General features: G+C 53.8%; 1 protein-coding gene across 1 annotated transcript in view; it reads right to left on the reverse strand.

Moving 5' to 3' along the window:
* Nucleotides 1–20,514, reverse strand: part of CCDC187 (coiled-coil domain containing 187) — a 61,506-nt gene extending 40,992 nt beyond the window's left edge. Inside the window, exons 1-4 of the mRNA XM_043470011.1 lie at nucleotides 20,088–20,514; nucleotides 13,123–13,653; nucleotides 12,275–12,367; nucleotides 1,369–1,464 (exon numbers count right to left, since the gene is read on the reverse strand). Coding sequence (XP_043325946.1) covers nucleotides 1,369–1,464; nucleotides 12,275–12,367; nucleotides 13,123–13,653; nucleotides 20,088–20,406 — 1,039 coding nt within the window. The 5' untranslated portion in view covers nucleotides 20,407–20,514. The remainder of the gene's footprint in view (nucleotides 1–1,368; nucleotides 1,465–12,274; nucleotides 12,368–13,122; nucleotides 13,654–20,087) is intronic.
* Nucleotides 20,515–24,394: the final 3,880 nt, after the last annotated feature.

Here is a 24,394-nt window from a genome sequence, read left to right on the forward strand (position 1 = left end):
CCAGGAGCAGGGGAAACATGATGCAGAAAATTGTTATATTTTGTGCTTTTTCAGGAGCCTTTTGGAACTTTCTCTCTATCTCCTGGCATCCCTCACTCTCTTTCCAGTGGAGGTTTTGCCAATGTGCCCCCACATTGCTCTGGGCCCACCTCCATTGAGGCACAGAGGAGGATAGTCACTCAGCCTGCTGGAATGGTGGGTTTGCTCAAGGGCAGAGGAGACAGGTATCTGAAGACGTGGGTAGACCTCACACTGGCACTCCCGTCCAGGACTGCGATATCATGCCCAGGGGAAGCTGAGGCACCAAGATGCTGAAAAACAGCTCCAAAACTAGTGTTGCTTACTCCCAGCAAGACCAGGGGTCCCCACAGAGCCGACCTCAGCCCCCCAGGGCTCTCCCCACCTGGGGGGGCTCTCATTGGTGTCCCCAAAGTCTGTGGTGCAGTGGCCCCAGAGTCCAGGCCCTGAGGGTGGGCCTGGAGAAGGCCTCCAGGCGCGGGTCCAAGTGTGCACAGCTGGGCTCTCTCGGGCGGGGAGCACAGGGCCGGAGCCAACCCTGGCTGGCCTGTGTGACCCTGGGCAGGCTGGTGAACCTCTCTGAGCCTCAGTTTCCTCATCTACAAAATGGGAGTGAGCCCGTCTGCCTCCGAGGAGAGCTGTGAGGAGTTACGTGAGCTGCTGCTGCCTGCGTGCTTGGCACACACGGGCAGAGGGAACCCAGCCCTGAGCGTGTCACCCCATCCCGCCCAGGCTGTTCTGAAGGGAGGCCCAGAGGAAGGCTGCCCGCTCTGCTCCCCACAGCCCACATCTAGCTCATTCATCCCACAAGCTGCACGAACCGGCCAGGCTGGGTGGCTGGGTCTTCGCTGGGCACAACTGCGTGACCCTCAGGGGAGAGACCCCCGAGTTAGGAATTTCTCTGCGACCCAGCGGCCCAGCACCACCAAGACCCCAGCACAGAACTCTCAGGAAGTGGACGAGTCCTCCCCGAGGGGTCGTGGGAAGTAGGCACCGCCCGGCCTTTCCTCCCAACAGGCGCCCCAGGGGAAGCCGGCCTCCTGGGCTCGCTGCCTGGTGTCCACATTCCAAACCAGGCGACAGGGAGGCTCATCTCTCAGTCACGCTTCCTGCCGCTGATGGCAGCCAAATGGCCACGGCTTATCCGGTGACACCGAGTCACGAGAAAGCAAGCACGTCCATCAGCCAGCACCTCGCGAGCCCCCCGCTTCACGCCCGCCTTTCCAAGGCGCAGCCAGTGCAGCACCCGCCGTCCGGGCTCCAGAAATAAGCCACGCGCCCGCCTCCTGAGCCTGGACCGTAAATGTCCTGTCCCCAAGCCCTGCCAGGCCCCGCCTGGGCCAACCCTACCTGTGTCTTTGGCAGCTCTCCTAGGGGCAGGCAGCTTGGGGGCCTTCTCTGTTTTGCAAGAACTACTTTTCATCCTTTTGGTTTTTTCCTGTGTAACTTCAGCGAGAGGAGAAGAGGGAAGCAAGGGAGAGAAGGTTGAGTAGCAACATAGCACACAGGTCAGCCTGCTCTCCAGCCCCTGACTGTCCCCGCATGCCGCCCCCCTGTCCCCCCAGGGAAATCCCCTGCAGGGCTGGGCTCGCCTCGCTCTCCCTCACAACCTTGCCCATGCACCAGTCCCCAGAGCCCCTGAGCACAGCACCCGGATCGAGCTGGCCCACAGCACTTGTGCTTGTTGAATAAATAAATGACTGGATAGGCCCACAGCAAAGCTGTGGCAGGCAGCTAGCCATATGGGACATCGGCTCATCAGGGAGAGGTTCTTGTTGTTCAGCTGCTCAGTCGTGTCTGACTCTTTGTGACCCCATGGACTGCGGCACGCCAGGCTCCTCTGTCCTCCACTCTCCCCCGGAGTGTGCTCAAATTCATGTCCACTGAGTCAGTGATGCTATCTAACATCTCAACCTCTGTTGCCCCCTTCTCCTCCTGCCCTCAGCATCAGGGTCTTTTCCAGTGAGTCGGCTCTTGCATCAGTTGGCCAGAGTATTGGGTCAAGAGTAGCCCCTGCTCACTGCTACTAGAGAAAGCTCCGAAATATTGGAGCTTCAGCTTCAGCATCAGTCCTTCCAGTGAATATTCACGGTTGATTCCCTTTAGGATTGATTGGTTTGATCTCCTCACAGTCCAGGAGACTCTCGAGAGTCTTTTCCAGCAACACAGTTCAAAAGCATTAATTCTTCAGCGCTCAGCCTTCTTTAAGGGCCGACTCTCATATCCGTACATGACTACAGGAACTATAGCTTTGACTATATGGACCTTTGTTGGCAAAGTGATGTCTCTGCTTTTTAATATGCTGTCTAGGTTTGTCACAGACAAACCTTCCAAGAAGCAAGAGTCTTTTAATTTCATGACTGCAGTCACCATCTGCAATGATTTTTGAGCCCAAGAAAATAAAGTCTGTCACTGCTTCCACTTTCCCCCCTTCTATTTGCCATGAAGTTATGGGATCGGAAGCCATGATCTTGGTTTCCTGAATGTTCAAGGAAAGCAGTGTGCACCAGACCCAGAGGGGCCTTGACACGGCGGGGCTGCCCCAACTGGATGGGCGGGGACCTGCAGCAGGCACAGGGGCCGACTGCCCAAAGGCCAGTGTTCGGCCTGGCCCCGCTCTGTTTGACCTCATTCATCTCTGTCGCCTGCTGGGTGGGGGCTGTATCTGGGAAACGCCAAACGCCCACCCAGCTGGTGAGCCGTGAGAGCTGGGCCCGGCCCAGCGTGTCCCCAGGAGACCCGGGGAGCATGCAAAGAGAAGAGTCAGGCCCCAGGGACTCCCAGGCCTCTGCAGAGCAGCGGGGTTCCGGCCTTGGCACTCCACCACCTGTCAGGGAATGTTTGACGGGAGGATTCCTACGTGCTGTCTCTCATGAGTCCTTTGTCCCTCTTCAAGCGGAACAGCACGCTGCTCCCAGGGACTGAGGTCATTATGTGAGGCAAGCATGAGTCTCCTTTAGTAAACATTCTCCTTAGGACAAAACAGCTTAATCTCCTTCCCCTTTCTTGAGATATGGATTGTCTCCTGACCTTGTGGTAACAGTTGCTGTACATTTGGTTTTCTGATCTCTATCATTCCCGAAAGAAGTTTCTTGTACTGCAGCCTATATATACTCATAGAAAAATCATTAAAGCACCTTTGCTCCATCAGAGCTTAGGTCCCCGGGTCTTTTTTGTCTCTCTCTCTCTCTTTCTCTCTTTCACTTTCTTATCGTCGACTCCGCACCACAAGGTTCCGGTCCATTAAAGGACCCCAACAAATGGCGCCCGAACAGGGACCTGGTGTACGTGGCATATCGGGCGGACTGACTCAGGGACCTATTGAGGTTGGTAAGTACTAAGGCATGGGTTAAACGGCTGGCCAGCCCCATTATTTTTCTACTTTACTTCACCATTTTTTTAAATTTCAGGGACTTCTGGCTTCACAGCAATGAATAGAGGCTTGCCTTTAAACAGTAGTTGAACATAATCCTTAGTTTCCTGATAAATGCAGTTTTGATATAGAAATTTGGCTCCAGGTCAAAGAAAATGTTAAATGAGCAGCCAAAGAAGGAAAAAATATTCCAATTGATCTCTAGCCCCTATGGGCTCTTATTAAAGCTATAATTTTGCCATTTCAAGGAACATTCTAGCCCTTCCAATATTTAGCAACAGACAGAACACTTATTACATAAATATAAATTAAATGATTAAACTTTACAAAAGGCCCAATTAAAACAATACAAAATATCTCAAAATTTTCTTACTAGCCCTGCCCCGGCTGCTCCAAATGCTTCTCCTCTGCCAACAGTCACAACTCCAAAAAGTCTCTCATTTGTTGGAACCTAATGAAAAGTTATGCTAATTTTTAAACTAGATTAGAAGCTGCTATTTCCCATACTGTAATCGGAGAAGAAACCAAAAAACAGCTAGAGAAATTACTTGCTTATGAGAATGCAAATCAAAAATGTCAAAGAGCTATAGCTGCAATTTGTGAGACTAAGATTATTATTGATTATTTGAAAGCTTATTGCAATCTAGGATCAGAAACTCAAAAGATACAAATGCTGATTGAGGCAATGGCTACTACCTTTAGAAAGGAAAATGAAAGATGCTTTAACTGTGGAGATAAAAATCATTTAAAAAGGGGCAAGTTCTATCTTTTCCCTCAAACCCTCAACATCCAGCAGTGCTGCCGTCGATATACCAGCCCTAAATGATTTTTTCCTTACCCTCAAGCAGTCTCTACTAGAGTGCCTACCAGACTTTTTGGACCCCTGCCCCCACAAACTTTTGGTCTTTTGCTTGGCCGATCTAGTCTGACTTCTAAAGGAATTACTGTTCACCCTGAAATAATTGATTCAGATTATAAAGGAGAGATTCAAATTCTGATGTCATCTCAGATTCTATGGCAATTCAAAAAGGGGGACAAAATTGCTCAATTACTTCTTTTACCTTACATTTCTATTAATTCCTCTAATAATGTATGGACAGATGGGTTTGAAAGTACAGATCAAAAACAATCTTTGTGGACATCATTAGTATCTGAGTATGCCCGACCAAATATAAATATCAAAATTAATGGTAAAAGATTTTCTGGTCTCCTCGACACTGGATCTGATATTACTATTATTTCCAAACATTTATGGCCCAAATCCTGGCCTGTACAAAAGGTCTCTCGCCAAATTGCAAGAATTTCTCAAACTAAAGTACAAGAAGTTTATCAAATTGTTCAAATATACTCATGTGAGGGACCAGAAGGCCAACCTGCAACGTTAAAACCTTATGTGATAAATGTACCCTTTAATCTAATAGGAAGGGACTTACTTATACAATGGCAAACTCAGATATGCATTCCACATTTTTCCTAGGGGCCACTGCTCATTTAACAAACAAAACAATTATTAATATAACTAAGAAAAATTATGAGCCTATTTGGACAAAGCAATGGCCCCTTATGAAAGAAAAATTACAAGCTACTAAAGAACTTATAAACACACAATTAAAATTGAAACATATTGAAGAATCTTGCTCTTTTTTGCAACCAGAGATCCCATCACCTATTACTGTTCCTCAAAATTGGCACATTATTATTACTGATTCACAAGATTGCTTTTTAAATATACCTTTACACCCTTTAGACCGGCAGAGATTCACTTTCTCTCTCCCTTATCCTAATCATATTGGGCCTCATGAAAGATTTCAATAGACTATGTTACCTCAAGGTATGCTTAAAAGTCCTGCTACTGCTACTGCTAAGTCACTTCGGTCGTATCCTACTCCATGCGACCCCATGGATGTCAGCCCGCCAGGCTCCCCCGTCTCTAAGATTCTCCAGACAAGAGTACTGAAATAGGATGCCATTGCCTTCTCCATAACAGTCCTAGTATTTGTCAAAATTTTGTAGCCAAGGCTTTACTTACTATGTGACAACAATTCCCTCATACATATATCATTAATAATATACTATAGCTACAAAAAAGAAAAATGATATTTTTGACACTGAATGGCTATGATATTCTTTAGACTCCGGAAGAAACTGATGAAAATAAAATATTTTTTGAAATTGCAAAACCGGTTCTTCTTGCGTGTGCAGTTAGGAAAAGGTTAACTTGTTAAAATATTTTTTTTTTGAGCTAAAGTTCTGCCTGGGAAACAAAAATAGGCCTAAGAAAAAACCTTAAGTTAACTCTTATCATGTCCTTGAGATACACAGCCCACTCTATCTAGGACTCCAGCCATTAACAAATTGGTGGAGCTCAAAATAAATAAAACAAAAAGATATTTTAAATTTCAAACAGAGAACTATGCCTATGTATCTAAAATTATCTATGTCTCAATGTATGTCTTTGTTTTTGGATAGTGTGGAATTAATGAGCTTTATTTAGATTCAGCTTTACATAAACTGAAGGGTGTTCAATGTTGGGTATAATGTTTATTTAAATGTGAATGTGATTTAAATATAATTATTTGTTAATCTAGTTGGGACATGTCTTGAGTTATCAACATTATATAATACTTTTATTATGCCTTGGTTTAAGGTAAACTAAGTTTGTCAACAAAAAGGTAACTCTTTATATATATATATATATATATATACACACACACACAAATATATAGATGAGATAAAAACTTTTAGATAAGCTCTTAAAAATAATTGTATTTTTGATAGAATGATCTATTATCTATAATCTAGAGCCGTCTCTTGGGATTAGAGTGACTTAGGTTTCTAGAGTTGTGCTGAACTAAGTAGTAGAAGTTTGTTGAATGGCTGGGTCATTTCCAAATGAAGTAAGATTTTGAAGCGTTAATTGCTGAACATTGGCTTACTCTTAAAAGGGGTTTTTCTTGCAAAAGAGCTAAAGAGATTTTGAGTTGTTAATGAATATAAATATATATTTATATATAAATGGATATATATATATAATATAATATGATTTGAGAAATATGTTCAACGGTCTATAAAATGCTAACATACAAGACATTTCATGGTTGCTATAGAAAAGTAAAATATATGCTTTTAATAGAAAGATATAAGAAATGGCAAATAAAATGATAAATACAAAAATATTTTTTTAATTGTTAAAACATTTATTATAGAATAAAGTGGTATTTACATAAACTTTACTAGACTAGTTTTTCATTGTCGTTCTAGCTACAGCAAATGTTCTTTCTCCAAATTAAACCAAATTGGAAACAAGAGAAAAATTCTAAAAAAACAATATTTAACAGAATTAACTTTGGTCAGCAGATACATTCAGACTGCAACTATATTAAAAAATGCAGTTAAAATGCTTGGGTGGATCACAATGAAAACCACAAAGTATGGTATGTTTATTTAAAATAAACATTGGATTTGTTTATTATGCTATCATACTTTGTTTTGGCCTTTTAACTTTTAAAGATATTTAGTGCTAGAATTTTAAAAAGGCTTATGACAAATGAAAGAAAATTTTATGGCAAATTGATGTAACTCATTGTCCTGAACTTTCTTCCTCTTCCTTCTTACATGTCTCGATCAATACAAATTCTTCTTTTCTAGGGGCAACACCTCTCTAAGGTAAGACTACACAACATGTTATAACCCACCTATCAACTTACTTCACAATAATGAGAACACCTAATTCTATAAAAACAGACAATGACTCTGCCTATATTTCTAAGCAGTTCAAACAATTTTTACATTCATTCTCTATTAAACAGATTGCAGACATTCCTCATAGTCCACAAACACAAGACATGATTGGACAAACACATTACACACTGTAGCTACAAATAAAAAATTGAATAAAAAAAAATACACAGGAACACTTTTGTCTTCCTTGTCCAGAGCAAACTTTGCTAGATTCTGGTGTGATGTAGTCTTTAAGCCTATAACTATTGTTGGTATGACTATTTCTGTTCCCAATGTGTAGGATTCTTAAAGCACGGCGAAAATGGCATAAAAAAAAAAAGACACCATTTCCCGAATAAATTATTTGTTCCTAAAAATATCAAAAATGTGAAATGTTTGCCTTCTTTTCAAGTCTGTCTTAGAAGTGTAGTCATCCTCTTTAACACACTAAACAGTGAGATTCAACAGTTGCTAAGCTGCATTTCTTTTTCAAGGACAAGGTCAAATATATTTGGATGTGAGCAACATTTCATTTGTCAAGTTGTTCTGCATCACATTTTCAATAATTTCACTTAGGAAAAAATATTTGAATGGTTACTCCTAATCCTTTGCCCCAAATAACACAAACCACAGCCAAATACCAGTCCCAAACAGATTTCTGAATGATTTTTTTTTCTTTTGGACTGAAATATTTCCTAAAAATGTTTTCATCATTATCGCTTTCCTCTCTTTTTATAACTATTGTTAATATAGCCTTATTTGTTTTATAGTTTTTAAACTTACCACAAAGAGATGTTTTGACAAAAGCAAAAAACAAACAAACAAAAAAAGAAGTTTTAAAACATTATAGGACACTTTCTTTCCTTTGCCCATTTGATATCAAGATGGGTTAACTAATCAATAGAAATCTAAAAAACTAATCTTACAGGGAAAGGATATGCTTCTATTTCTCCAGATAGATCCAACGAACTCACATGACTTCCTCTTCAAAAGATTCAACCTAAGGGGGCCCCCAGCATTCAGACTAGAGATAAAACAGCAAAAAAACCCAAAAAGAAAAAATTCCAATATAAGCCATGGCGACATTAAAAATTTCCAAAAAAAACGCCGCACTCGACGTCATCGACCTTATGATCTCCCTACTTGGGGACAGATAAAAACCCTTACTAACTAAACTAAAAACCTGATTTCTCAACAGGGAATGCCTCAGAATCCTAAAAATATTTTTCTTCGCTATGCTTGCTTTGCTTGCTTTTGCTTCCCCCGCTCAGGCTGACCTGATTGATCACACTTACTGGGCTTATATACCTAACCCCCCTTTTTTATTGTAGGTTGTAAAATAGACAGATATAAAACCAATCACATCCACTAATGAGTCAACACTCCTTGGAACTGGAGGGGCCCTCTCATCCTAAAGAAAAAGAAAAACTAATTAATATCGTTCTAGGTTATGAAGTCCTTCCTTTATGTATGGGCCCAACAGAATTATGTATAAACGTTAGTCGACAAACTTGGGCTTTCGTCCTGACTCCAGAAAAAGATTTTCAGACACTACTTAGATTATTTACTGCCCTTTCTTTGTCAGTAAACCATGTTTATACTACTGAAACTTTAGGGAAAGAATTAGGGAAAAAACAAAAAACAACATGCCAAGGGTTTACTAATAAGAACTTTAAATATATTCCTGATCATTGGGACAAATGTCAGGCCAAATCAGCAAAATTAATGTTTATAGCTAATCATACAATTGTCAGTTGGGGAACCCATAGTATGTGGTTATTGAACTGCTCAGATGATATTAACAATACTATGTATGATTATATTACTCAAGTAACATGGAAGGTTACTAATACTACAATAGAACATTACCATGACAGAGGACTTCTTGGCTAGCTTGACGATGAAATGGCCCCCACCTCGTCCTCAAATCATCTTTGATAAACAGATTGGGCCTAAACAACGGGACATCTGAAAACTTGCTGCAAACACCGAAGAACTTGGGACTTAGACCAGACATTCCACAGAGACCAATCATAGCTATAGCAATTATTTCTTTCACTATAATCGATCATATTTTATACAAGCCTATGTTCCATTTCCTTTTGTTATAGCTATAGGAAACTTACAATTCAATAAGACTATACGTTTTGTAACTTGCATAAATTGCAGGTTATATACTTGTCTTAACTCCTCTATTTCCTTAAGATATGATTCTCTTTTAATTCTTCGATCTCGACGTAGTCTATGGTTACCAATAAATCTCCAACCGCCCTGGGAAGAAGGTCCCATGGCTGGACTTGCTTCCCGGTTGCTTACTAAATTGCTCTAGCGATGTAAACGATTCATTAGACGGCTGATTTTTGGCATTATAAGATTAATAACTATTTGCACCATTGCTGTCATCACCAGCGTTACTTTACAAACCTCAATTCAAACACATAATTTTATCCAAAATTAGACTAAAAATGCTCATACTATGTGGGCCACTCAGTCTCAAATAAATGAAGATATTCAAAAAGAAATACAGGAACTGAAAACAGCCATCGAATGGGTTAGAGATCAATTAACAGATGTACAAAAACAGGTGATGCTAAAATGTGACTGGCATTCTACTCAATTTTGTGTTACTCCTGTTCATTTTAATAATAGTGCCTACAACTGGGAACAAATCAAGTTTCATTTACAAAACATACATGATAACGCCTCTCTAAATGTACAATTATTACAAAAAGAAAAATTTGAAACCTTTTCTAATAATCTGCCCTCTTCCATTGATATGGAAACTTTAGCTAAACAATTGGCTGATCAATTATCTGGGCTAGACCCACGTGGATGGTTTCAAAGTCTTACTCATAGCATTGGATATGAAACCATAATTTTGGTGATTGTCTTAACAATTATATTTGTTGTCTACTGTTGCCTTCATGCAAAGATTGTCAAAACTAAATAAACTCTGAAGGTCAAAACTCTTCTTACAAATATTATAAATAAATAAGGGGGAATTGTCAGGGACTGTTTGACGGGAGGATTCCTACGTGCTGTCTCTCATGAGTCCTTTGTCCCTCTTCAAGCGGAACAGCACGCTGCTCCCAGGGACTGAGGTCATTATGTGAGGCAAGCATGAGTCTCCTTTAGCAAACATTCTCCTTAGGACAAAACAGCTTAATCTCCTTCCCCTTTCTTGAGATATGGATTGTCTCCTGACCTTGTGGTAACAGTTGCTGTACATTTGGTTTTCTGATCTCTATCATTCCCGAAAGAAGTTTCTTGTACTGCAGCCTATATATACTCATAGAAAAATCATTAAAGCACCTTTGCTCCATCAGAGCTTAGGTCCCCGGGTCTTTTTTGTCTCTCTCTCTCTCTTTCTCTCTTTCACTTTCTTATCGTCAACTCCGCACCACAAGGTTCCGGTCCATTAAAGGACCCCAACAACCACCCACCCCTCCACCCACCCCTGCAGGAGCGGCCTCAAGCCCCAGGTTCACAGGAAAGGACAAACCCTGTAGGATTTCACTCACATGAAGTCCCTAGAGGGGTCAACCCCCTGGAAACAAAGTAACTTTGTACATAAACACAGTAAAAATGGTAAACTCTGTGTGTGTGTGTATGCGCGAGTGTGCAGTCGTGTCCGACTCTAAGACTCCACGGACTGTAGCCCGCCAAGCTCCTCTGTCCATGGGATTTCCCAGGCAAGAGTACTGGAGTGGGTTGCCATTTCCTACTTCCAGAGGGATCTTCCCAATCCAGTGATCAAACCTGCATCTCTAAATTTATGTGTATTTTGCCACAATTAAAAAAAAAAAGACCCAGGCCCTGACCCATGCCCTGCTTCCAGAGGATTCTAAAACGAGGAGGAGCTGGTGACCGACATCACGGGGCACTGAGCTCCCTGAGACACCAGTGGCCGGGTCATGATTTTAGCCAATAGGCCCCAGCGGCCTCCGTGTGGGGGGACGGGGACAATGACCTGCTGGACGAGCCTAGGCCATCGAGGTCCTCTGTCCCCAAGGGGAGAGACCAGAGAGTTCACGTGAGCTACCACCACTTCCGGGAAGCCGCCAGGGTCCACGATCAGGCCAGAGCTGGGTCAGAGAGAGGCTCTGCCTCTTGGCTTCATGCGGCCGGTGCCCCTCACTCTACCTGGGGCTGCACTGGGCTCGCACCTCTGGCTGGGCAGACCGGAAGCCAGTCTGTGGCTGCCAGCCAGAGGATGTAGACTCAAGTGTCGACCAACCCTCATCCCACCCTACTCATCACAGCACCACTAGGATAGGTGACGGAGCCCTGAGGGCCTGACTCTTGAAAACCCTGGCCAGAGACCCCCAGAGCCTCGGGCCTTCCGGGCAGCCTGACCTCAGCTCCTGAGGCCTCTCCCTGTCCCTTTCTGGGGTCTCCAGAATCCTGCTGGACCATAGAGACGGCCCCTCCACCCGGTGCCCACCCCACAAACTGACCAAGCAGTCAAAGCCCAGACCTGCCAAGGCCTCCCTGCCCAGAACCTTCCAACTGTCCTACGACGGTGATGCCAAGGTTCTTTAGCCCTGGGAGCAGCTCCAGTCCACCCCCCCAACTCAGACTCACCCCTCCTTCCTGCTGAGTGAGCCAGAGTCTACTGGTTCCCCGGGCCCCGGGACCCTTCCTCCCCCATCTGGAGGTCTGCCAACCCACTGTCAACCCTTCAGCTTCTCCCAGGCTGGGCAAGGTCATCTGTGGGGCAGGTCGGCAATGCCTCCTGCCTGCAGAACAGACCAGCAAGCCCAGGAACTGAGGGGAGCTGAACGGCCTCAAGCCCAGACTGTGGCCGGCCTGTGAGCATGCTGGGCAGAGCACCTCAGCAACGGATGTCCCTGCCCAGGGCCCTGTGCTTCGAGCCCCAGCCTGCCCTGCAGAACCCGTCTGGATTCCTTCCCTGGTGACTGGAAAGCGGGCTCCAGAGAATGGCAGGCTGAGAGCAAATCCCTGCTTGGCCCCTTCACAGCTGGGGTCCTCTCTGACCCTCAGTATCCTCCTCGGTGAGTGGGGAGGTAACGGAGCCAATCCCACAGGGTGAGAGAGAGGATGCCTGGAGACTGCCGGCTCCAGAACCATATGCTGCTCACACCTGGGCTGAGGGTCCAGGGGGGCGGGGGCGCTGGGATGGCTGCCCACAGGGCCACTCACCTGAGGCCTGGTGCTGGGAGGCCCGGGAGGTCTCACGCCCCTGGCCGGGGGTCGCCTTCTCTTCGACTCCACTTTCAGTCCCACTCAGGATGCCTGAAGCGAAAGGAAAAGTGAAAGTCGCTCTGTCTGACTCTTTGTGACCCCGCGGACCGTACAGTCCACGTCCCAGGCCTTGGCTTCCCTGGTGGCTCAGCTGGTCAAGAATCCGCCTGCAGTGCGAGAGACTGGGATCCATCCCTGGCTTGGAAAGATCCCCTGGAGGAGGGCATGGCAACCCACTCCAGCACTCTTGCCTGGAGAATCCCCGTGGACAGAGGAGCCTGGCGGGCTGCAGTCTGTGGGGCTGCAGAGTCGGACACGACTGAGCGACTAAGCCCAGCACAGACAGAATGCTTGAGCCACGAGAAGGGGCATCGTGAGGACTGTGAGCCCGTGAAGAAATGTCCAAGGAAAGGTCCCCTTGGTTTGAGGGTGCAGTCTCCCCTCGGGGGCCTTCTGGAGGCCTTCCTCCCATCCACGCCCCTCGCACACCCTCCAGCCTGCCTGTACCTGCCCTTGCACCCACCCTCCCTCTTGTTTCCACCAGGCTGTCTCCATCTCCTGGATGAGTCAACGCTTCGTGCTTAAACCCAGCTCGAATGCAGCCCCGGGAGGGCTCTATCTCCACTCAGCTTCCCAGGCTCCGAGACTCTCTAGGGCTGAAGGGCACACTGCCCCAGCCTCCCAGGGGCCGCCAGCCCAGGCGGGGCCGCCCAGTGCCCTGCACGGCCTGGCCTGCGGCAGCCCAACCTCATCGCTCTCTCCCTTCTCCCTGCCTGTCCCTCTCCGGGGAGAGCCGCCCCACTGACCTGGGTAGGCCGGGGCTGGAGGGGGGTTTGGCGGCTTTCGGGCCTTCCTCTGGGGCGCTGGCGTGGGGGCTTTGTAGAGGTGTGAGGCGCTGGAGGGTGTCGAGGTGCCCAGCGAGGCACAGCTCGCCTGCCGCTGGGCCTGGGCCCGGATCTTGTCCCGCAGCTGCTCCAGTCGGGGGTTGCTCTCTCTCGGCTGCCGCGGGGGCCTCGGCACCTGGGGGGCCCTCTCGGTCCAAGTCCTGTGGGGCGGGGTGCACGACTCGTGGCCCCCCGACGAGCCGGAGAGGCGGCCCGATGACACGGAGCTGTCCCCATCCTTGGCCTCCTCGTCGGCCAACCACATGGGGACGCTGCAGGCCTGCCTCCGGCGGCCGGGCTCCTCAGTGTAGTCAGACCAGGCTGTGGGGGGAGATCCCCTCAGGGCGCCTGCCTGCCGGGGGGGCTCGGGCCACCTCACAGCCTCCATGGCATCATCTTCGGCTGCCAGTGGACAGAGCCTGCCTTCCCTTGGGGGAGAGAGGCAGACACAACCTGTCAGGTGCAGAGACACGGTGGTGCTGAGCAAAATGTCTCACATGCACCCCCCGCACACACCCCCAGCACCCTCCCGCTCCCTGTTTTCCTGTCTCAGACCGAGAAGGGGATGAAAGGTGAAAGTGAAGTCACTCAGTCATGTCCAACTGTCTGCGACCCCGTGGACTGTAGCCTACCAGGCTCCTCCATCCATGGGATTTTCCAGGCAAGAGTACTGGAGTGGGGTGCCATTCTTCCCAACCCTGGGATCGAACCCAGCTCTCCCACATTGCGGGCAGACACTTAACCATCTAAGCCACCAGGGGCTCGATCTCTGGAGAAAGGGATGAGGGGACAGTAAAATGCAGCCCCCTCTGTGGGGGGCAGGGCAGTGATGCTCTCTCTCGGATCCCAGCCACACCCCTTTCAGGTTGGCACCACCATCAGCCCAATTTACAGACTCAGGGAGAGGCACACAGAAGCACCCTGGCCCATGACCTCGCTCCCCACACCACCGCGGCCGCCCTCCAGGGAAGGCGTGGCCACCTCCCTGACGGCACCTCAACATCCACGAGCCGGCATGCGCACCTAAGTCGGCACAAACACGGCCGGACTTGGTGCTGGCCCTCCGGAACGCCGGTCCCCCCGGGGCCCCGAGGGAGACGGGGCACTGCCTCTGGCTCTCTTTAGGGTGGGGCTGGATCACGTGCCCCTGGCAGGCGGGCAGCAGCACCATGACTGAGGCGGACATGGCAGCAGGGCCGGGAGCGAAGGCGGAGCTGCTGAGCCTCCGTCACCGCCTGCCCTGGGGCCAGATGGTGCTTTCACGGGGCAGCCCCGGGCCCACAGCCCCACGCTCGGCCGCCCAGCATCCTCCCCAGCTTAAGGTGAGCTGGCCGCTGCCTGGCTCCCTGGGCTGGCCTGTCCCGGGCCCCTGGCCCATGCTGGAAACTCTCAGGACGGTCATGGAAACAGGGTGGGCACAGTGGGCTCCCAGGCCCTGGACTGACAAAAGCCTGGGGCGGGGGGCTTCCCGATGCACTGACCCTCAGTGGAGGGTGAGAATTCCGGGCGACCTCATGACAGCATAATAACCCCGTGTCACGCAGCAACAGAGAGCGGGCCTGCATCCCCTGCTGGGACCCCAGGCGGCACGCCCACCCCAGTCCTCCTAGGGTGCCAGGGCCAGCGGCTGCAGCACGTGGTGAGCTGGCCTGGGCTGGGGTCAGGCTCGGCCTGGGCCAGAGCAGGGACGACGTGAGGGGCTGGGGCCAGGCGTGGGCTCCGCTGCACGCAGGTGTCGGGCTCAAGGGTCAGCTCCGGGCTGGGGTCAGCCTGAGGGTCCGGGCACAGGAGAGGAGCCAGCCCGGGGCACGTCGCCAGCAGCTGGGCGAGGGGCTAAGAGCCCCGGCCCTGACACTTTGGCTTCTGGGAACTGGTCCAGGGAAGTGGGCCTGGTATCCCGCTCTCCGGCACAGGCTCAGCGCACCCCTTTGACCATAGAAATGGTTGCTGCGGAGGCCTGAGCGTCCCCACCTGGCCACCTCCAGCGGTCTTCCCGTCACCTGCTCGACGAGTCTGGTGGGGCGGCACAGTGGGAAGGACGCGGGCTCTGCGGTCTGCTGGCCCTGGGCTCGGCATGGTCCCCCAGGAGGAGAGCTGGTTCAAAGCCAGCTCCGCCCTAGCCGGCAGGTAACCTCGGGCGACCGGAGACCCCACCCCCGCCCCTGGGTATTGTGAGCTCTGGTGAGTTCACCCCCAAAGCAGGGCCCTGCAGAGCGGCCAGCACTCACCAGCAGTCCGTCTGGGAATGGCTGAGGGGCTTCGATATTTATCAGCGTTAGCAATAGCCCTGAAGGCACTCCTTCCAGAATGGTCCCTAAGAAAGTGGGGAGGTCTGCATCCAAAGACCCCCAGGCCCCCTAATTCCAGGCAGGCATGGAGAATGGAGAGCTGTCCTAGAGGTTCCTTCTAAGGGACCCGCCCTGGAGAACCAGGGACACCTGGAGACGCTGCTGTCTGGGCAGGACGCGGGGCGGGGCTCTGGTCACCGGGACACAGCCCCAGGTTGCACTGCCAGTCGGCGCGGGAGTGGCCCGGGACGGACCCCGCCTGGTGCCCCTGCTCTGCCCCAACTTAACCTCCCCTGCCATTGCACTGGGTTGGGGCGGGTACAGAGCCGCCCGGACCCCAGATCCAGCCTCCAGCCCTGGGGCCCTCAAAGCACACTGGTGGCCCAGAAAGACGGCATCCCTCTGCAGTCAGGTTCCCCAGTCGGCAGCCCCGTGGGGTCAGCTCTGGCCCGTGCCCCTGGCCCGGAGTCCCGCCCTGCCCAGGCTGGCCCGCTCCACTGGGGACTTTGCCTGGTGAAGCTGAAATAGATTCAGGATGCTTGCAAGTGGCTGGGGCCCCGGGACCCTGACCCAGGTCTGCACAGGACAGCAGGCCCTTCCAGGAGGGCGGCAGGACGCGGTGGGTCGTGGCACGGTGCCCAGCACGCAGGAGGGGCGGCAGGTCTTAGGACGTGGCCGCAAGTTCGGGTGGCGGGGGGACATCATCAGGAATGACCATCGTGTCCCCCACAGAGCCCCTAAAGCCTGGACAGCTGAGAGGACCCCCAGACAGCTCCACCTCCTTCATTCCCAAAGAGCCCCCTCCCCCTGGCAAATCCCCCTGCGACCTTGGCGAGAATGAAAGCCAGGCCCCCTTCGCTCTGGCTGCAGGATCACACACCCGAGCAGAGGCCTGACCCCATTGCTGAACGACTTCCCTTCACCAGGCACTCAGTCTTCCCCATTAATTGGGGTCCTTGGGGCAGGGGGCATCCTCCCAGTGTCCTCCGGGCTCCCAGCCCCCTCTGAAGGACAGAGAGAAAGGGTCATCCTAAGGGGAAGTGGCAGGAGCCCCAACACGATAAGTTTCTCCTAACAGATGAGCCTGGTGACCCCTTGTTCCCACCAGCAGGGACTAAGCTGCCCCCAGTGGTCAGCGGAGACCGACTTCTCCAGGAAGAAGCTGGGTCATAAACATGGTGGGGCAATCACTTCAAACCCTCCGTGTGCGTACTACATGCATGTGCGTGCTCAGTCATGTCCAACTCTGTGCGACCCCACGGACTGTAGTGCGCCAGGCTCCTCCGTCCCTGGGATTCTCCAGGCGGTAACACTGGAGTGGGTTGCCATTTCCTTCCCCAGGGGAATCTTCTCGACCCAGGGATCGAACCTCCTGCATCTCCTGCTTTGCAGGCAGATTCTTTACCTCTCGAGCCACCAGGGCTACTGGCAATAAAAGCACAATCCTAGCCACGAATGTGGGGTGAACTGGGAATCAAACCCAGTGGCCTCTGTCACCCTGTGAGCTGTGACAAGCCCGGAGCAGGTTCCCTCTCCTCCTGCCCACCCAGCTGCAGAGCCCCTTCCAGACACAGCCGCTCACTGGGGAAGACAGGCCACTCCCTGCCCAGGGACACCTGCTCCGGTCACCCCCGCACGCCACATCGCTCGTCCCTATGGGGGCAGCCAGCAGGCTCCATGCTGGGCTGCAGCTGGATGGCCGTGAGTGGTGGTGTCAGCTCCCCCTGGGGTCGCGTTCTGTGCGGCTCCAAGAAGGCCGCTGGGCAGAGGTGGTGGTGGGGGGCGGAAAGCTGGCCTCCCCCCCAGACGTGCCCTGCAGCATCTCAGCTGAGCCCCTCCGTCCGTGTGGGGCCCCGCAGCCCGCCCTCCTGACCCCTCCCCGGCTCCTGCCGGCCTGATGCACTCTCTGAGAAGATCCCCTCCCCTCCCTGGGAGTGGGGGCCCCCTGTCTGTCTGCTTCCCCTCCCCCAGGTCAGGGATGACTAGGGGATGGGGGTGGCCTGAATGCAGATGCTCATGGCTGCTGGAGCCCCCAGCTCGGCCGGGCCCCGTGTGCAGGTGTGGGGGTCCCATTTCAGCTGTCCCGCTGAGGGTCCTGTGGGAGGAGCCCCGCTCTGGTGGCTCAGAGAGGCTCAGCAGCAGTCTCGTGTCCTGGCCCCGGCAGGACCGGAAGCCGGGCAGGAGTCTCTATGACCGGCCACTTCCCCGGAGCTGGGAGAGACAGCACCCACGGGTCCCCAGGGCCACGCTGGGTCTGATCAGAACTGGGTGGGCTCACAAGGGATGGGGTTCTCGGCTGGGAGGGGCTGGTGCAAAGCGCAAGCCCATCGGCCCCGGGTCCCCTTGCCCAGCTCCTGGTGGGTGCGGTGGTAGGGTCCTGACTCCAGACTCGCCAGGTACCCACTGGTGACCTCAGGCAGGGCATTCAGTCTGCTCATCAGCAAAGTGGGCACAACAGCAGCTTCATTCAGTGGGGCTCTCATGAGTGTCAGAAGACAGCTGGTACTCAGCGCCCGCCCCCCAGGCCGGGCACCGGCTGAGAAGGGAGAGCCAGACGCTCTGTCCGCACTCGGCCCAGCCCAGGCCCCCTGCCGTGCCCGCCCCTCCTGAAGCCAGGCCAGAAAGCGGTGCCGCGCCCGAGCAGCTGGTTCCGTCCCTCGCGGCCACCAGGGGCTGTCCCTGGCTGGGGGTCACCGGAACCACCCCCCACTGCCCCCGCAGCCCGCTGTAGCTGGCGCTGTCTCCTGGAAGCCGGCCTGACTCTGCTCTAAACAGCCGCGCTGTTTACTGTCCCCGCTGCGGCCCCAGGACCGCCCGCCCGAGCAAGCCCGAGCAGGCTGCGGCCCTCGGTCCACCACACCCACACCCCGGGGCCCCGGGCAGAGACCACAGAGGAGGCGCAGCCGCAACGGTGGACACGGCCCTGCACGTCTCCATGGCACCTGCCGGCCGCCGGCCCAGCCCTGGGACGAGGGGCCCGAGAGTCTCCAAAGGAGCCGGCCGGGGGGGTTGAGGGCCGGGGGGCCGGGAGGCTGCAGGAGGCCGGCCCGAGGCTGAGCCAGGCCCGGGCCCATCGGGACGTGGGGCCCATCGGGACGTGACCTGCAGACAGCTTGCCCTGAGGCTCAGAGACACATGCGTCCCCTCGGCCAACCGCCATACACCCGGACACACAGCACACACACAGACACACAACACACACCACACACAGACACACAACTCACATACAGACACACAACAGACACACCTCACATACAGACACACAACACACAGACACACAACACACACCTCACACACAGACATACAACACACACCACACACAGATACACACCACACACAGACACACACCTCACATACAGACACACCACACACAGACACACACCTCACATACAGACACACAACACACAGACATACAACACATACCACACACACACAACACACACAGACACACACCTCACACACAGACACAGCACACACCTCACATACAGACACACCTCACATAGACACACAACACATGCCTCACATACAGACACACAACACACAGACACACAACACACACCTCACACACAGACATACAACACACAGACACACAACACATACCTCACACAGACACACAACCACACGTCACAGACACACAACACACAGACACACAACACACATCTCACACACAGACATACAACACACACCACACACAGACACACATCACACACACCACACAGACACACACCTCAGATACAGACAACACACACAGATACCCCACACAGACACACACCTCAGATACAGACAACACACACAGATACACACCACACACAGACACACACCACACACAGACACACACCTCACACACAGACACACAACACACACCACACACAGACACACACCTCACACACAGACACACAACACACCCCACACACAGACACACACCTCACACACAGACACACAACACACCCCACACACAGACACACACCTCACATACAGACACACAACACACACACCTCACACACAGACACACAACACACACCTCACATACAGACACACAACACACATGTCACATACAGACACACACAGACACACAACACACACCTCACACACAGACACACAACACACACAGACACACACCTCACACACAGACACACAACACACAACACACACAGACACACACCTCACACACAGACACACAACACACATACAGACACACACACACATCACATACAGACACACAACACACACCTCAGACATACAACACACATCACACACAGACACACACCACACCCCCATGACACACAGGCCCAGCGTGTCCCCCGGGTGAGCTGGCGCTGTCACCGTGCCCACGGTCACACAGCCCAGAGACCTGCCCTGGGCACCACCTCCCTCCGAGACCAGGAGCGCCCAGCGACCCCGGACAGGAGGCCGTGCACGTGACTCGCCCAGCCTGGCCCGGCCCCCAGGAAGCCCTCAGTCCTCAGCAGGGGCCGCAGGCACGAAGACCCCTCCTGGGGAGCAGGGCGGAGGAGGGGAGCTGGCCTGCACTCGGCCCAGCCCGGGAAGAAGGGCCTGGGAAGTCTGGGCGGGGCCCAGGCGGAGCCCCCAAGGACTCACCCGCTGGAAGGCTGGGAGGGCCGTGGCCCAGAAGCGGGCGGCAAGCGGAGCGCGGGGGCCAGGGCACCCAGGCCTCTGGGCCTGCGGGAGGCCGGGCGCCAGGCTGGGAGGGAAGCCGCCCTGATGTTGCCAGAGAAACCCTGGCGTCTGCCTGATACTGGGACTCCTCCTCCAGGCGCAGAGCCTGGGGACCCGGGCCAGGCGCCAGGGGCCTCACCTGGGCCAGCGCCCCGCCTGGGCAGAGGCAGGCAGGCCTGCAGGACAGCCTCCCCACTGCCCGGAACTGCCCGAGTCCCGCCTCCGCGGTCGCGGGGCCCATCCAGCCCGCTGTCTCCCTCCTCCCTAGAGCCCCCACCCCCTACGCGGGGCTCTGGGAGCAGCGGCCCTGGAGGTGGACGGGCCTCATCCCTTCTGACTCAGGATGCCAGGTGTGGGTCCCTGGGCAGTTCATGCCTCCAGAACAGCCCTCCAAGCCTGGAGACCAAGTGGGCGGGGGCAGGGGGTGGCGGGGAGGGGAGGTCCCAACAGAGCACACTCACGGCCTTGGGGTCACCGTGGCAGCCCCGCCGGAATGGCGGGAGGTAGTGGGGGGTGTTGGGCACCTGTACCAGATGGATCCATGCGCGGATGGGTCTTGGGGTCTGGGTGGCTGGGCTGGGATCTGATGATTTCCTGTGGCCCTTATGCTGGTTTTACAACTAGGGGCCCTGGTCAGTGGAGGGGAAGATGTGTCCATTCCCCTATCCACACCCTGTCCAGCTCCAGTGGAGGGCCTGTGGGGTCAGGATGGTGCCCAAGGGTCCTGGGGGCTCCCGGATAAACGTCCAAGTGTCCCCTGCCGACAACTGAGCTGGCTGTGGGGCAGTGCCAGCAGGTGGCGCCCTCTTCCCATCGTAGTGGGGGTGCGGCGGGGTGGTCAGTGTCCCACAGGGCTTTGCTGCTCCTGCCACACCCCACCCCACAGTTATGTTTCTCCCCACCCAGAAAATTCTAGAAAACAGTCTTTTGCCAAGAAAGCCTCTTGGTGTTCAGGAAATTTGGATTTAGGGGACAGAAACTTGCAGCAGCCTGGCCTCTTACATACTCAGGGGCGTGTGTGCCCCCTTCCCACCCCTGGAGGTGGTATAGGGGAGCCACAGCTGCTCAGCCCCTGGGGAGAGCCGGACACCGAAGAAGACCAGCTCGGACTGGAGCTGGAGCCTCCAGGAAAGACCCCCCGGAGGTCGCCGTGTCCCTGGGCCGCAGGGTCCAAAGGGGCTGACCCTGCGGTTGGCAGGTGTGGAGCGAGAGCCCCACAGCCGTGCCTGGGCCTCCTGGGCCCCCAGGAGCCCAGGCCCAGAAGATGGATGGGCTCAGGTGTGTCCACACAGGTGAGTCTGTCCATCAGGGTGAGAGAGACAGAGAGAAGCCACCTGGCCCGAGGGCTGGACTCGGGGGCTGGAGCCTGCTAGGAGCCAAAGTTCCTCCTTCAGAGTTTCTAGAACATTCCCCCCGGATCCCAAGTTAAGCAAAAAAGACCCCAACACTCCACGGGGTGGGGGGGCGAAGAGCAGCGCGTCCCCTGTCCGGACTCTGCCCCCGGGCGTCTGGCACAGCCTGGGGCTGCCCAGTCCAGTCGCTGCCCTGAGCGGCCACACCAGCGTGCGCAGAGCACCTTCCCCTGGGCTTCTGAGATGCAGACCTCAGATCACCACCACTGAAAACAAGTCACTTTTTCCCCTCACTGAAAGGAAATGCTCCAGGTCCTACGCTGAGACAAGTCTCCGGGCCACTGGGCCCCCTCTTCAGTGCACGGATTCCTGGCCTGAAAACCGGCTCAGGGCCAAAACCCCTGCCAGCAACTGTGGCTTTTTTAAATCAGGGCAGCCACCCTGGGCCTCTCCGTCAGCCGTCTTCACTGGCTCTGACCCGTGAGCGGCCATCCCCAGAGACACCTACAGTGAGTGCAGTGGGCATGGGGATGACAGCCACTGTCAGGACGTCAGAACACAGGGCTGGGGTCGGCACTGATGCCCAGAGACCCCCGTCAGGCCGTTAACCAAGGTGCTGCCCAATGCCCAGCTGACAGCGGGTTTGCGGGGTCACAGATCCCCGTGATCGGCCCCCTCCCTGGTCTGTGGATATAGAGCTGGACACCCCCACATTGGATCCATGGACCGTGGGCTAGGAGCTATTGCTGTTATCGTGGTGGGAAGGTCAAGGGTATGAAACGTCTCCCCTCTGTGGTCCAGAGAGTGACACAAAACCAGCGTCGCCTCCCGGTGCCTTCCTGGAGGGTTTGAAGGATGCAGGCTGGTCCCCATACCTCCATTTCATTCACTAGTCTAGTCCCTGCTGAAATGCAGTGGATCCAGGACACCAACCACGGTCTCGGGGGCAGGGTGCCGCGGCCCCAGGGACACAGGGCCCCGCGGTGCGGGGTGGTCTCCATCCCCATCAGAGGTGGATGGCGTTGTCTACATGGGAGGCACACAGCGCCCACCGCAGGTCTGCCCAGGTCTGTCTGACTCCTCTGCCCCGAGCCACACGCGTCACATCCACCCGTCCTCTCCAGGGCGCGATGCTGCCACGCTGGCCGATCAGACACAGAGCAACATGCACAGCCTAGAGGATCCAGAAAGCTGGCAGAAGCAGATATGACAGCCAGGACTTGGGAAGACCACAAGACTGCTGCACTGTGAACATCCCAGAGGTTCAGGGAAGGGTGGCGTTCCCGGGCGTGCCCTCCAAACCCAGGCCCAGTGGTTAGATCTCACACCTCCTGCCTCCAGCCTCTCGGCTTCTGGAGAAAGCAGGGTGCACCTCCAGGGATGCACTCTGGCCCTTTCCCAGGTGGCACAGAAGGCCGCGGTCCGGAACAGAAAAGCTGGATCCAGAAAGCTGGCAGGCTGTTGTTGTCCGAGTCCACGATGGGCAAGGCTTATGGGGTGGGGACGCAGCCAGGTGGAGAGCTATGGCCCAGTCCGGGGCTCTGCACGCGGGCATGCCATCAGAGGAGGGGCTCCACCCGCCTGGGCCCGAAGGTCTGTGTCCTCCCCGGGGCCCTGGGTGCTGTGTCTGGATAAGGAAGGAATCGAGGTTAAGTGAGGTCGTGGGGAAGCAGCGACTGGTCCTACAGGATCCAGCATCCTGACAAGAGGACACCCCACGGCTCCCACTCTCTCCTCACCCCCACGTGCACGCCCAGAGGAAAGGTCGCGGGAGGACACAGCGAGAGGGTCCTCACCGTGAGCCAATCTGCCTGGGCCTCGATCTTAGACTCAGTGATGTTTCGTTACACAGCTCGAGCTGACTAAGAGACACGCTTACTGGGCCCTGACACAGATGCCCAGCCAGGCCCCAAGCCTGGTCCCTGCGGTCGGTCCCCTCCCCTCAGGAGCTGGGCCCGGTGAGCCCACCCAGGCAGGCCCAAGAGGACTTTTTTCTTTTAGCATTTATTTTGTTTTCGGCTGTGTTTAGTCTTCATTGCTGCACAGGCTTTCTCTAGTAGCAGCGAGCAGGGGCTCCTCTTGGCCCAGTCCTTTGACCACCTGACTCACTGGAAAAGACCCTGATGCTGGAAAAGATTGAGGGCGGGAGAAGAAGGGGATGACAGAGGATGAGATAGTGGGATGGCATCACCGACTCGATGGACTCAATGGGTTTGAGCAAGCTCTGGGAGATGGTGAAGGACATGGGGAAGGACTGCGTGCTGCAGTCCATGCGGTCGCAGAGTCGGACATGACTGAGCGACTGAACAACGGGCTTCTCAGTGCGGTGGGTTCTCTTGCTGCAGAACGCAGGCTTGAGGCCCACGGGCTTCAGTAGCTGCGGTGCCCAGGCTCTGGGGCACAGGCCCGGTGGTGGCGGCACACGGGCTTAGTTGATCTGCCGCACGTGGGCTCCTCCCAGGCCAGGGATCGAACCATGTTCCCTGCATCGCAAAGTGGACTCCCAACCACTGGACCACCAGGTAAGCCCACAAGGGGGCTTTCTGACGGTTCACAGCAGCTCTTTGCCCTAATTCTGAGCTCTGACCAGCCCTGCAGAGAGACAGAGGGACGCTGGACCCTGGGGAGAGAGTCCCTGGCCCCTGCCTCTCCTTCCTTCCGGCAGCTTGCCCACCTAGCTGCCCCGGGCCCAATGCAGTTCTCTGGGGAAAGGTCCGTGCTCTCGTCCTGAGAGGTTTGAGGTCTGAAGGAAGGAGGGCCGTGCTGACCGCGGGAGGGGGGCAGGTGGCAGGACCATGTGCTGTTCCCACTGGGGGCTCCTAGGGCCTCACGCGGCGGCTGCCGCCTTTGCTCCGTAGACGGCTGCCCCTGTACACA

The sequence above is a fragment of the Cervus canadensis genome, chromosome 5 (assembly GCF_019320065.1).
Source record: "Cervus canadensis isolate Bull #8, Minnesota chromosome 5, ASM1932006v1, whole genome shotgun sequence".
Lineage (NCBI taxonomy): Eukaryota > Metazoa > Chordata > Mammalia > Artiodactyla > Cervidae > Cervus > Cervus canadensis.